Below are 14,185 nucleotides of genomic sequence, written 5' to 3' on the forward strand. Positions count from 1 at the left end.
CTTGCAGTGGATGACATTAAATGATTGAGAATACAAGTCACTTCAAGTCCATATTAGACTTCATTGTGGACAAGCCCTACGTTTGGACCATGATGTGATACTTCTGAGAACCCCCTGCTTCAGTCTGAAGCATTTTGGACCTGGATCTGAACCTTGATGTAAGATGGGAAAATTATTAAGTGAGAGAATTGGGTAATATTTACAAGCATGGTATTCCCTGCAGGGTGGGTAAAACCTCACAAAATACAGTATAGACAAATGGATCCAGGCTTTTGTGCTGGTCACTTTCATATAATGCAACTGCAGATCATATAGAGCTGAATAGACATTCCTGTTCCTGTTCCTGTGTTTAAGCTGGTGTACATCTCATTATCACAGGGTTTGCCAACGCAATGCCCGTGGGCGCCTGTGTCCCTGCCATTACCCCCTATGGCACTCACAAAAGTCTTAGCAAATGTCCCCTAAAACAGACAGCCCCGCAATGCAGGAGACACTGTCCACTCTTCATGGTTCAGTCTTTTCTGCATTGAACACACATCCTTAAACAGGCCCACATTTCAGTTGATGCCAGTTTGGACATCCAATCTGTTCTCAACAAAGGAGAGGTGCAAATCACTTTTCTGTCAGTGTCAGTAGCTGATGTGGGGACTTTTTTCCTATTGACAGGGAGGGGGTGTATCTGAGTGACCGCAGGCCTGCACTGTTGTGTGACCCTGCTTCTTTTTCAGCTCTTTTAGATGTGGCGGCCATTTTGTCTTATGCCACACTCTCACAGAAGCCATTTTGTAACTGGCACCCAGGGCACCACCTCAACATTTGAAATGTGCCTACTAGCCCCCAAAAGTTGGCAACCTCTGCACTATTGTATAGTGTGTCCACTTTCACCTGCAATCCATCCTGTTATCCTACCGCTGGCCGTAACCCTGTGGTAATTGACTACATTCAGGGGCATGCCTTTTATGCATTTATCCTCATTATTTTCACATTCTAAGTTGACTTCATCCTCACAGATCTCGAGCTACCGAAGCCAAATATCACCCTTTACCCAAAGAAGCTGATTTACCTGGGAAGTAATGTGTCTATTCAGTGCTCATTCAAAGAGGTAACCCAACATCCAATCCAGAGGTTCTATCTCCATACTGATGCAGATAAGATGAAAGCAGATTCTGTGAAACCAGATGGATACATGGCCACATTTAACATTAGAGAAGTGCAAGAGCATCATGCAGGCAAATATCGCTGCAGCTACAGAGCACCATCAGGGGATTTTATCTCCTCCAAGTCCAGTGATGATTTGGAGTTGTTTATCATAGGTAAGGGTTCTGATTCATTGTCCCCCAGACAAATATAGTGATCCAGCTTGCTGGATGTTTGTACTTTAGTCTTAGAGTACCTGGACTATGTATAACAGGGTTGGGAGACTTGTACTCCTTCCCCTTGATGTTGCTGGACTACAAGTCCCATCATCCTCTGCCCATTGATTATACTTGCAGAGGCCAATGGGAGCTGGAGTCCAAGGACATTTGGAGAGTCACATAAATAAAGGGGATGAAAAAGGCCTTCCTATTTCTTCTCATGTTTCCCACCAAATTCCTGGTTTACAGCATCATAGCTGCTTCGATTAGTGAACGTCCATCTTGATTCTGGAGAGTGTTGGAGCTTGGGTAGAGTTGGGTAGATGTCTTTCCAGGCTGAGGGACAACATGGAGTGTTTCCCTTTCCATTATGCACCCTTCCACCACACAAAATTGCATGGTGTAAACAATCCACCGCAAAGATGGAGAGTCCTTCATTAACCAACTTCTCCCTTCTTACAGATCCCTACTTTCCTAGACCCATTATCTCTCTGGGCCTCACTGAGCTGGTTGCTTTTGGGGGAAATGTCACTTTCCAATGTCAAAGCAAAAAGTTTTCCACGAGGTTCTATATCCAAAAGTCTGGAGAAGAGATGCTTCAGCCATGCTTGGGGACTGATGAGACCACAGCTCAGTGCTTCGTCTCCAATGTAGACCAGGCGCATACAGGAGAATATAGCTGCAGGTACAGCGAGTCAAAACCTTTCATCATCTCAAAGACTAGTGAACTTGTGAGATTGCTAATGACAGGTAAGAGTGAACTTTGCATTTACATACCTCTCCCATGACTCATTATTTATTTGGGGTTTAGGTGCACCATGTCCATTGAGAAATAAGCTTCCATTGAGTTCAATGAGGCTTATCCCCAGGTAAGCATGTATAGGGTTGCAATCTTAATTTGTATTTCAGTACAGAATAAAATTGGGCCTGTCTTTGTTCCCCTCACATTATATTTTATTCAGAGGCAGGGATAGCACTAGCATTTGGCATCCTCAGGCAGCTGTCAGAGCCCCAGAAGGTCCCACTGCTGTGTCTACCTTCCCTGGCCACACTTCAAATCATTGTTATGAGGTTCCCATGAGAGCTGTGGGGATGGATGCTGCCATTTTAATTTCCCATGATGCCCCAACGTAATGTGGGGAATTAACATGGTGGCTCTACTGGGATACAGTTGCTGCTCACTGCTGCCGCCACCAAGTAAAGCCACTGGAAGACCCATGGAAATAGGAAGAGGCCAGCCAATGGGCCCTTTGCTGAGTCCTCCCCCAACCCCTGTTCCACAATTCTGGAGGTGGCCCCATTCAGAGGGAACAAACATTCACTGGTATTCATGAAGAAAGCTCAGTCATTCCCAAACTGAGCACCATGAGAAAGCCGCTACTATGTTGTGAGAGATAACTTAAATTATTGAAGGCTGCTTTGAACCTGAGATACCTCAGAAGATGGATACCCACTGCATCCCAGCTACATTTTTAAAAATAATGTTCTTGATTATCAGCCTGAGAAGTAATGAGTGAGAGAGGGACCATATATTAATCAGGGCAGCCAATGTGGTGCTTTTTGGATGCTGAGGGACTCCAGTTCCTATCAGCCTCATTCAGCATAGTCAAGGTCAGGGTTGATGGGAGCCATAGTCCAGCAACATCCATAGGGGGCCATTTTGTATAGTCCTGATAAAGGCAGAATAATGGGGCTCAGAGATTATCCTTTTCACACAAGGAGAGGGATGAGAATCTCTGTCATAAGTGGGACACAACACATGTCATGTCTTTTCCATAGTTGCACATGCTACTGTGTCATTTAATAGCTGCATTTTAAAATAAAATAATTGTTTTCAACAATGCTGAAATTTCAAAAAAGATCAGTAATTTTATTAAAATTTCCCATTTGACAATTTTGGCACAATAAAGTTCAGAAGAAGATAATGAATGTTTATATACTAGTTTCCACTGGGAGAAAGGCTATGACACTATTTATTTTGTAGAATGCATAAGACTTTTCTTTTATGGGAGGCCTGCCCAGAAATAAAAGTCCTTGATCATTGATTATTCTGGTGATAATATTATGATGTTTTCATGAAGCAGTGTTTTCGTTGTTTTATTGTATTTTCATTTGTACATCGCTACAATGATCCATGGGATGGGTAATTTACAAATGATCACTTACATAAAACAAAAAATGTATGTCAGCTTTTCTTTCTGACTATTCAGAAAACAAATTCCTACAGGCATCATGTTTCTCTTTGCAAAATGGCCTAGGATTCAATCCTAAACACCACGAAACTCAACGAGACTTACTCATCCTAAGCATGTGTACAATTACACTGTGTACAGTGTGTACAAAGCATGGGTGGGTGTTTTGCGATGCTACATGCTATTTAATATGCTTTCTGTTCATAGATCAGAACACAGCCCGACCCAATATCTCCCTGATCCCAGGCTACATTGCACAACTGGGAAGCAAAGTCACCATTCAGTGCTCAGCCCAAGGTCAGAGCAAGAGGTTCTATCTTCATAAGGCTGAAGACAAGAGGAATCTACAAATAACAGTGACAAATGAGGACAGGAAGAACTTCAGTATCAACAGAATGGACTGGGAGGATGGAGGGAGCTTCTACTGCAGCTACACAGAGCCCTCACAGTTTTTCACCTCTTCAGAGGCCAGTGACCGTGTGGAGCTGTTTGTACTAGGTGAGGGTACCAATTAAGTCCCAGTATTCTTTGTGGGAAGAAACAACTGGTATAACCGTGCTTTAAATGCCTAGTACAGGTGAGGGCTCAATTTATAGCTGAAAGTCCTCATACAAACACTTTTGGCTTAACACCAGTTTTCATGAACAAGGAAATGAAAATAGGATACAAGCCACAAGGGAAGCTCAGGAAGAAAACCTTTGGGTTGGGACTGAAATGAAGGCAGAGAATGAAGGGAAGAAATTGTAACAAGCGCAGACATCTCAGTCAGTTAAAGAAAGAGAGGGAGGGAGGAAGAGAGAGAAGGAAGGAAGGAAGGAAGGAAGGAAGGAAGGAAGGAAGGAAGGAAGGAAGGAAGGAAGGAAGGAAGGTTTTCAATAAAAAAATAAGAGCAAACTACCAAATCTTTCTATTGGGAGAAGCTTATAATGTCTATCTATGATGGAGTTCTAAAGGACCAGGTGCTCTAACATGGAGGGGGAGGGGGGGGGAGAGAGACCAACAGGCTGATTGAATATATTTTGCTTCCATGAAGTGATGGACAAGATGGCAGGCAACAACTTCTGGAGGGCACTATCTTGGTTAACCCTGCAGAAGGTTGATAACATTCACAGCACTGGTGATGGGGGTGGTTCCTTGTTGTCTCATTTCCTTCTTTGCACAGTTCTCATGTTACCCAAGTCTATCAGTTCTCTGACCCACACTCAATGGATCACCCTCAGGGGTAAATGTCACCATCCATTGTCAGAGCAAATATTGGCTTGGAATAGCCTTCGCCGATCAATTTCTTCCTTTGCACAGATCCCAAGTTATCCAAACCCAACATCACCCTGGCACACACTCAGTGGGTTGTCCGGGGTGGAAATGCCACCATCAATTGCCAAAGCCAACACTGGGCTGCAAAGTTCATTTTTGAGAAGACTGGAAAACAAATGCCTCTTCAAGTCATAGAGATTAATGGGACCATGGGCACATTCTTCATGAAAGATGCTAACTTGGAGGATGGAGGGAACTATAGCTGCAGGTACAGTGTCAAGGAGAAACCTTTTATCATCTCAGAGCCCAGTGACTTGGTGACAATCAAGATAACAGGTATGAGAACTAACTTTGCCCATATCCTACCTAGTCCCATGCCTTGGTTCTTAATTTTTGGTATTATATTTGAATTGTAGCTACAGGATCTGTTCTATGTTTCATAAGAAAATACAAAGCAAGCTGCGTGTTCTGGATAACTGGACAGAGGTATGAAGGGCTGTAGCTTAGTGGTAGAACATGTGTTTTGCATGCAGAAGGTCCCAAGTTTAACCCCCAACATCTCCAGGTGTGGCTGGGAATGCCTGTCTCTGAAACTCTGTGGAACAGATGCTGATCAGAATAGACAATAGCAGCTTCTTATGCTCCTAACATGTGCCATGATCTTTAGGATCCCGTTCCTGCCCTAGGGAACTGAGAGAAACTAAAAAGAAGACTGCCCCCCACCAACCTTCTCTACTTAGAATTCTGCATCATGTTTTGCAGTTACTAGGTTGTTTTGTTGTTGTTTGTAAAGACCCAGGTTGCATAGTTGTGACTCCTAACAGATTGGGGCAGGAGCAATCTCTGTAATGGGGTGGAGTCGCTCTTGTAAAACCAGCTTCACTGCCGTCTATCAGGATGGAGTTGGAGTGGGCAAGAGTGGCGGTGAGGCTGGGCTGTGCAGGCACATCAGCGAGAGCATGAGATTGGCTCTGTCACCCTGCTCCATCCAACTAAGCTGCAATGGCATCAGAGTCGGGTGGCACCTCTGCATCTACTGGCTCTGGAATTTTGTGTGACAGGAGCGCAGAAGGGACGAACTGACAGTGACAGTCTAGGAATGGGTTGGGTGTTCATAGATTTTAACCAAGAGTTACTTTAGAACATTTTGGCTAAGGAGAGAACCAACAATTGCCACAAGTATACCAATCTATTCTGAGGTCCATATACACGATGGCATGACATAAGCAGGTTAAGTAAGTCTTTTTAGAAACAGATGCAATGATGTCACATGAGTGGAGAAAGAGGGAATAACCCCAGAATTCAGCTAAGAATAGTGAGTGGCAGTTTTTTTCACCCTGAAAAGAACAGCAAGTTTCTAGCACAATATTGGTGAGGATAACCTCGAAATTGCTAGCACAATGTCTGTGAAATCTCAAAAGGCAAAACAGCTTGATTCAGCACAAAGGGCATCAGTGTGGTCTGAATCTGAGCATATGACAACTGTATGGACAATACAGTTAGCAAGCGGGTTAAGGATGTTTGCCAACACTGCACTGCTGCTAGCTCATCCTCTAGACATGCACATTTTAGGACTGCCCTTGTCTAGAGGATGAGCTAGCAGCAGTGTAATATTTTTGCCGGTGAAATGGCTTAGTTCCTCAGTCATGATTAGAATAGTGATGCCACATGCATTTTCTCTCGCAGATCCTGATCTACCCAGGCCCAGCATTTCTTTTCATCCTAGTGCAATGCCACAGCTGGGGGAAAACATCACCATTCAGTGCTCTGTCAATAATTCATACAAGGCATGTTATCTTTATAAGGATGATGGTAAGAAGGAATTACAGTCAGTGGAGACAAGTAGCTCTGATGCTGTGTTCCTCATCAACAATGTGAGTGAAGCTGACGGAGGGAGCTACTACTGCAATTATAGACCCCAATCAGGGTCCTTCATCTCGGAGGCAAGTAATACTGTGGACCTTTACCTAGTAGGTGAGGATCTTCATTCACGATATTCTAAATTAATGAATTTTAGTGCCCAACGTGGCATATTTTGGTATAACTTGCCCCACAAACAGATCAGAATGAATGCTCAGCCAAGACTGGATATGCTCTAATCTCCACATAAGATTTGTGCAAGCAAATCTAAATAAATGGTGCCTGGAAATGGCTCTCCTGATGGCTTCTTCGGTGGGTTCCCTTTATGGCAGCCATCACCTGAATCCTCATGACTTGGGGGGGGCAGTGGGGGAGACAGCGAGGAGTGGTTGGAGGTCCCCTCAGAGGTGGCCATGGCAAACAGGAGTGCTCTGCTGGGGCGGCTGCTGCGGTGGTGCGAGGTGTTGGTGGTAGCAGCTCCTCAGGGCTGCCCACCAACTGCATACAGGGCAGAGGTGGCGGCTGTCTCAAGAGCAGTAGCAAGCCCTCTCTGCCAGCCAAAGCAGCAGGAGGAGGGAAGTGCCAGCCTAGCTCTGGCCCACATTCCAGACTCTGGCAGGCTGCCCAGTGAGTAGCATCACCTACCTGGCTGGCTTTCCCAGTAGAAGACACTCATGCCCACACAGAGGCACTCTGCCAAGGAACGGGGTTTGAGGCGAGAAGGACCAGGGTATTGTTTAAGTATATTTTTAAAAATACTTTAAATAGATCTTATTATACTTTGTGTGCAAATTGCTTGATTTGGTCATGTACTTTTCTCTGTGTTTTGCTTATTGTTTATGTGTCTGGTTCAGCTACGTTTGTAACGGTGTGTTTTTGCCTGACTGCAGTGTGCCCTTGAACTCAGACAATGCTTTTGCTTGCCTGGGTGGAAAACAGAGAGGGGTGTGTGTAGAAACTGCCCTATTGTTCAAAGTGAAAGTGTGTATTCATTGTTCTCTCCACATTGGCCCCACTGACCAATGGCATGTGGCTCCCAGAATGTTGCCCAGAAGAGTATACAGCCTTTGGGTTGAAAGAGGTTCTCTATCCCTGCTCTAAGAGGATGGACCATAGCTTAGTGGTAGGGTGTCTGCTTTGCATGCCAAAGGTCCCAGGTTCAGTTCCCAACATTTCCAAGTAGGGCTGGAAGTGTCCCTGGCCTGGAACTCTGCCAGAACCACTGCCAGTCAGTGTAGAAAATACTGATCTAGATGGACCAATGGTCTGATTCAGTATAAGCTTCCTATCTTCCTAAGATCCTGCTTCAGCTTTCTACACTGTCCCTGAGAACAGTTTCCACCATGTTGTGCTGATGGTCATCTCACTTCTGTGGGCTCTTTTTCTGTGGACAGATCCTAATTTATATATACCAACAATTTCCATGAGTCCTAGCAACTTGGTTGCCTTTGGAGAACAAGTCACAATCAGGTGTGAAACTGGAAAAGAAGCCATGATGTTCTATCTCCATAAGGATGGAGACCCATCACTAAACTGGACCATGGAAACTGAATTATATCATGGTACATTGTCCATTCACAATGTCAGCTGGGACAACAAAGGGAGCTACAGCTGCAGCTATGTAGCAGAAAAAAGGCCAAAGGTGTTATCACTACAGAGTGACCCAATAGAGCTCCTGATATCAGGTATGGTTTCTGACTTGGCTATCTGACAGTGTGCCATACTATATTATTTGGTTTAACAGGTTCCTATCCAACTAAGTCGTACTCAGAGTAGGGCCCTTGAAATCAATGGACCAAAGTGAATCTCTTGCATTTCAGTGGATCTACTCTGAGTATTACTTAGCTTGCTATGACCCAAATTCTTTGATCATAACTTAGTTAATTCTGAAATTGACATGAATCATGAAAAAATGCTACTGGGTACAAACTAGATATAAACGGGTACAAACTTGAGTACAAAATAGAGATTCAACACTGTTTTCCTGCTTCATTGCCTTTTGCAGCTGCCTCCATGTACTGATCAGTGTGTGTTCTCCATTTTGTATGTTGCTGTGTGTTTGGAGAAGTGACTGCTTAGTCGCTTATTCCATAACTTCTTTATGGAATAGTTCTAGTGGTTATGTAACCTAAGCCTGCCTTCAGGGATATGTCTGTGAACCTGAATAGATCTGTGAGTAAACTACTTTTATATTAATGTTAACCAGATTCTTGTGTTTATTCCTTTTAAGAGGGATTAGAAAGGATTTTACCAGGAAGGAATCTTTAATAGTAAGACTCAGATGAGTCAGCAACAAGCTGATTGCTGCGTAATTTAAAAAGGGGGATGTTTGGAACTCTGCTAGAATATGGAACTTGCTAGAACTTGCTAGCCTCTCCTGCCTCACTAATCACTCCCACACTTCCAGCAGTTGTCTTGGAGGACCACCAAGGTAGACCCGTGTTCTTGAGGCGGTCCCTTAATCCCAGGCCTGACCCTGCTCAGCAGCCCTCCATTTGAAGGCTAAGAATCTATGTACACCAAATGCCTCAGCCAAAGCCTACCTACAACTGTAATCAATAAAAGCTAATTTTTTTAATCCCAGAACATTGTCTTGTGTAGTTTGCTACACCTAACAGGGTCAAGGCCTGGGGCAGGAGCCACTGTGAGTGGGTCTGCAACTTGATTTATTCTTTTCATTTTCAGAGAGCGACCACACCCTGGTGAACATCATTCGCTTTGTCATAGGTGGTCTGGTCACTGTACTCCTTGGCTATATATTGACTTTGGATCGCCGTTTCCAAAGGGAGCATGTACACTAGGTGAGATAACTTGTTCTTCTCCAACTCAAGGTTCCTCTTTAAAAAGGAAACAAAGAAACCCAAATTGAGTTTTTTTGGGGTGTTTGGGGATTCTTGATGTTACAGAAGAGGCCACAGGTGGGTGGTATTGAGGGAAATATTTCTATCTTGTCTTTCAGGTGAAGTCTTCGGAGGTGGTTTCACATGTGTGCTACATTGGTCTTTGCCTGCCTGGTGCCTTCCAGACCAAACTACTGCTCTCATCAGCCCGCATATGCTGTCTAAGGCTGCTAGGAGAACAGCAGAACTTGGAGGACCACTGATTCCTGTCTTTTCTTTACATGTTCCCAGATTCAAACAAAAGTTTTTTTTTTAACAAACAAAAAAAGATTCATTTTCAACTACATGGAAAAAAACATATTTTATATGTGAATGAAAATAACTGTTCAAATGTCCCCTGTAAAATATGTTATTATTTGCAGCTATTAGTAACATCTTCAAGTGAGAAAATCATAAAATTGTTGACGTCAACCGTGATGTTCTGGTGTTTGTGTAAATATTGTATGCATATGTAATAATATTAGAGTTATATGAGGTAAGTGTGTAAGCAAGCTTAGCTCACTTTTTTTAGTTGCTGTTTTGTTAATATTGTTACTATTGTTTTATAGATTATACATGCCATATTGATTTGTTTATCCTATAGTATGACTTGTGCTGTATTTGTGATGTTTAGCTTATTAGTGGCTGTTTCATTAATAGTCTTTTATGGATTCTAATTGTTTTATTGATTGTTTGTTAATTATTTTACTATGATTTATACTGTATTTGGAAAGTTCTGTTATGTTTTGTTATAAGGCTGTTATTGTTTGTAAGCCTCTTTGAGATTCTTTTGAAAGAAAAGCAGCATAGAAATACAAAGAATCATGTCAAATCAAGAATAATATGCAAATTAATGGCATTTGTTGTTGGGAAGTGGGTGCTTGGAATGTTGCTAGTGAATGGTGATTGGATAGAAGTTTTGAAAAAGGAGTTTGAATTCTGCTGGGGGACAGTTGAGAGAGGCAGTTGAGTTTGAGGTTGAATTTGGAGTGACAGTTGGTTATGGATGTAGAGAGAGAGTATTTGGAGGGGAGCAGGGTTGGTATGATGGAGCAGAGCCAGTATTGTTTTAAATGAGTCAAAATAACCAGATAAGATAAATAAAAAATGAAACCATGTGCTTCTCTACACTGTAAGCGATGATAAAACATTTTAATATTTCGGTTTTAAATAAATGGTACTGCACAGACATGCCTCTTGAATGGCTTCTTAAGAAGTAGGAGATATCTAATAGTCCACAGTATCCGTGTTGGCTCTGGGAAGAAAGGCAGTTTAGAAATACCTGTGAAAAATTCGGCTGTACACCTGACAGAGAGCAAGAAGCTGGCAGTGGTGTCTCAACGGGGGGTGGGTGGGGGGGTGGTGCGGCCTGAATTCCATGTCTGTGAGGGTAACCATTGCGCCAACACAGCCGCATGTGGAGGATCCTCCATTCGCGGCTGCAGCCACAAGCAGAGGATTCCGGTGCTAAGTAATGCACATGTGCAGCGTTGCACGCATGCGCTGGATGTAGTGCCGTCGCACATGCACTGTAAAGCAGTTTGCCGCCGGCGCCACTCCAGTGCCATACAGATGGTGCAGGGATCCTCCGTTCATGGCTGTAGCAGCGACGGAGGGATCCCGCGGGGCACCATCTGTATGGCGCTGGAGCAGCGCCGGCGGCAAACCGCTATACAGCGCATGTGCGACGGCGCTACGTACAGTGCATGCGTCATAGACGTCCACCCTAGGTGTCACGAGGCCTTCCTTTGCCCCTGGAAGCTGGTACAGGTGACTTGAGGGCAGTCTGTGTTTGGTGCCAGCTGAGGGCATGGCAACATGACAACAACAACAACCTGATATTTATAAACAAGGCAATTTTTTTTAAAGGACATATTTCTACTCTCCAATATCAAATATCATCATCATCATCATCACCACAGGCATTGTGAATGCAGCAACTTAAATTAGTATTTTTTTTGGTTCGCGTGTGCTCAATTTTAATTTTTATGCAATTGTATGGTTCTGTTCTGTTTTCTCTTTAATTCATTATGTCATTGAACTATATGGTTTTGGTTTTGAATGAATAAAAATAAACACGACAAAAACATCACTGGAATTGTATTTTTTTTATCTCTTTTGTAAGTTGCCTTCAATAAGTTCTCTCTCATAAAGGCAATCTATAAATATTTTAAGCAAACAAACAATAATAACAGCAATATTTCCCATTTTTTTCTTTGGTGCTTTAATATTTACTGACCTATTTGTTTAATCACATTCATATTCTGCCTTTCCTCCTAGAAAACAAAAACAGAACCATTCCCCCTCCATTTTATCCTCTTAATCACATTTTATGCTTTGTATGCAGAAAACCTGGGTTCAGGCCCAGATTCATCTGGACTAAGTTTAGAAATGAGAACCCTGCTTAAAACTCTGGAAAGTTATTACAGGCAATACGGAACTAGATTGCCCGAAGGTCTGCCATATAATTTGTATACCACTTAATCATGGTCCTCTCTAAGTGCTCTATAAGGCAGGTCTCTGTGTTTCTAACCCAGCTTAGTTAGCTAGGACTTAGCATGGGGGAAGAAATCTGATTCAGTTCTCATATACAGGCAAACCTTCCAGATTTATGCTTTCTAAAACAATATTCAAATCAAAACACAGCCATCTTTTGAAATTCACACTTTTCAAGATATTTCAATGCAGTGTAACATGTACAATAATAATTTTGCTAGGGTCAAGTTTGCATTAAAATGCATATACTAATGCAAATAACATCAACATTTTTATTATACTGTATATGGAAAAAACTGCATTGCAAAAACATGCCTTTTAAGCAAAATTGCATGCAAAGATGAAAAGGAGAAATTTGTACTAAACTGATGGATTCTCAAGACAACCTGTTTTGAAAAAAGTTCTCTGACTGATGTGGACTCTGGAGAGCTGTTACAAATGCAAAAATGAGAAAGAGGGACTAGCTAAAGCTGACGGAGTTACTCATTGCTAGCTAAGGCAGCCTTCCTGGCTTCCTACATTGTTGGTGAACATTCTGTAAGCAGTTCTGGTCTCTTCTTGGTACAATAATCAGCATGAAAGTAAGGGGAGCAGTGGCGAAAAAATATGTGGTATCAGATCATATGTGGTATGCAGATTGAGAGGCTTAAGGCAAAGGATGGAGTGGGTGATAAAATGATATTGCACATTTCCCATGCCCTGCAAAAGTAATCTGCAAACTAACTGAGAACATCAGTTTAAATAGACTTGGAGGCTGTGACATTGGAATCAGGACTTAAAGACTTCTGCTTTGCTTCATCATGAGACTTGTCCTCTTCATCCTCTTTTTTGGTGAGCAAAAAAACCAAGGATTTGCCCCAAGTGGGAAGTAAGTGTGTGTGTGTGTGTGTGTGTGTGTGTGTGTGTGAGAGAGAGAGAGAGAGAGAGAGAGAGAGAATATTTCAGCATGACAATAGTTGTCTGATCTCAAGCTTTAGCCTTCTTCCTCTTCAGGGCCTTCATCTCAGAGCTAGCCAACTAACATTCCTGCACATTTTGACTTCCTCTTGAGGCCCTCTTTCCAGCAGGAGATTGGGGAAGATGTATCACCATGCATTGCAGATGCACTTTTTTTTTAAGGGGGAGGAGAGGAGGCAGCAGTGGCAAAGCATGTACAACTTTTCATATTGGGCCAGCTCTGCCCATGGTGCTGCTGAGCATATGGTGCTGGCATGAACAGCTGATCCCGGCCAGTGCTGCTGAATGGAGAGGAAGAGACAGACTGAGCCACAATCACAGGAGCAGTATAGTTGGAAAAAGGTCTGGGACTCTTTTGTTTGTAGCCAAAACAGAAGAGAGATCTGGGATTGGAGTTCCTGCTGCTGAAGTTATTTATTTAGAAAAGCACTTCTTCTCTTCACTTTGTTTCTCCAATCTAAACCTCTCTACCGGTTGCTAGATGTTCCACTCAGGAAGCTGTGCATTTGCAAGCCTGAGTGGTCGTACTCCAACTGCCTTTATCTAAAAAATGAAATGTTGTGCAATCCATTGGACCTCTTCCACCTTCTCTATTGTAGCATCCAGTGAGTATGAGGGAAATGGATTGGAGGGGAGAGGACGGTTGAAGTGTGAGATTATGCAACAGGGGAATGCGTATGCATGTGGTATATGCATGTAAGAAAGAGCTAGATCTCTCATTTCTTTGCATGAGCACTGAGTTCACTGTTGTGGGCTCAAAATCTGAAACCTGTAGTTAGGGGACTGAGGAAAGCTTTGGCCTACAGGCCATTTTCTCCAAGCTCCACCCACCTACACTACACCTGATGTCATGCAGTATGTGAGACAGGTACAGATATGACTACAGTAGAACAATCAGAAGCCTACAGTGAGCTCCTGCTTGTTCCCTTGTGAGCAGGGCTCCCTTAAAGTGCTAAGCAGTTGACTAGGCAGAGAGACCTACAAGAATTAACTGCACCCTTTTGAAGTAGTTTGCATTGAAAACACTTCCGAAAACAGAGCTTTTTTTCCCCTCTGCAAGAAAGAAAACCCTCCATTTCAGCAAGCAGCTCATTGCAAACCATTGTGTATATAGCTCTTAAATAAAGCACTGCCTATATGTGTTTACTACTGGGGATGGAAGGATATGGTGATAATCCTGCTGCTGTGGAAT

The 14,185-nt window shown here is 43.0% G+C and overlaps 2 protein-coding genes and 1 long non-coding RNA gene across 7 annotated transcripts in view; 2 read left to right on the forward strand and 1 right to left on the reverse strand.

Moving 5' to 3' along the window:
• LOC309517637 (leukocyte immunoglobulin-like receptor subfamily A member 2) overlaps nucleotides 1-14,185 on the forward strand; it is a 62,480-nt gene that overhangs the window by 8,514 nt on the left and 39,781 nt on the right. The gene's annotated exons all lie outside the window — the stretch shown is intronic.
• LOC309517636 (leukocyte immunoglobulin-like receptor subfamily A member 2) overlaps nucleotides 1-14,185 on the forward strand; it is a 32,882-nt gene that overhangs the window by 3,872 nt on the left and 14,825 nt on the right. The window contains exons 4-11 of one of the 5 annotated variants that reach the window (XM_082196937.1): nucleotides 1,011-1,313; nucleotides 1,818-2,105; nucleotides 3,755-4,045; nucleotides 4,847-5,137; nucleotides 6,488-6,775; nucleotides 8,056-8,346; nucleotides 9,347-9,462; nucleotides 9,621-9,759. In XM_082196937.1, the coding sequence (XP_082053063.1) occupies nucleotides 1,011-1,313; nucleotides 1,818-2,105; nucleotides 3,755-4,045; nucleotides 4,847-5,137; nucleotides 6,488-6,775; nucleotides 8,056-8,346; nucleotides 9,347-9,462 (1,868 nt within the window). In that variant the 3' untranslated portion in view covers nucleotides 9,621-9,759. Of the gene's footprint in view, nucleotides 1-1,010; nucleotides 1,314-1,817; nucleotides 2,106-3,754; nucleotides 4,046-4,846; nucleotides 5,138-6,487; nucleotides 6,776-8,055; nucleotides 8,347-8,666; nucleotides 8,779-9,346; nucleotides 9,463-9,620; nucleotides 12,868-14,185 lie in introns of those variants that run through there. The other 4 variants (XM_082196938.1, XM_082196939.1, XM_082196941.1 and 1 more) reach the window with 4 other exon arrangements.
• Nucleotides 5,159-8,675, reverse strand: LOC309517736. The gene is made up of 3 exons (XR_014213248.1): nucleotides 8,613-8,675; nucleotides 7,307-7,354; nucleotides 5,159-6,138 (listed from the first exon to the last, which is right to left on the reverse strand). It is a non-coding gene; the product is annotated as an uncharacterized lncRNA (long non-coding RNA).

This window comes from Podarcis vaucheri, assembly GCF_965113315.1.
Source record: "Podarcis vaucheri genome assembly, chromosome: 13".
In the NCBI taxonomy this organism is placed as follows: Eukaryota; Metazoa; Chordata; class Lepidosauria; order Squamata; family Lacertidae; genus Podarcis; species Podarcis vaucheri.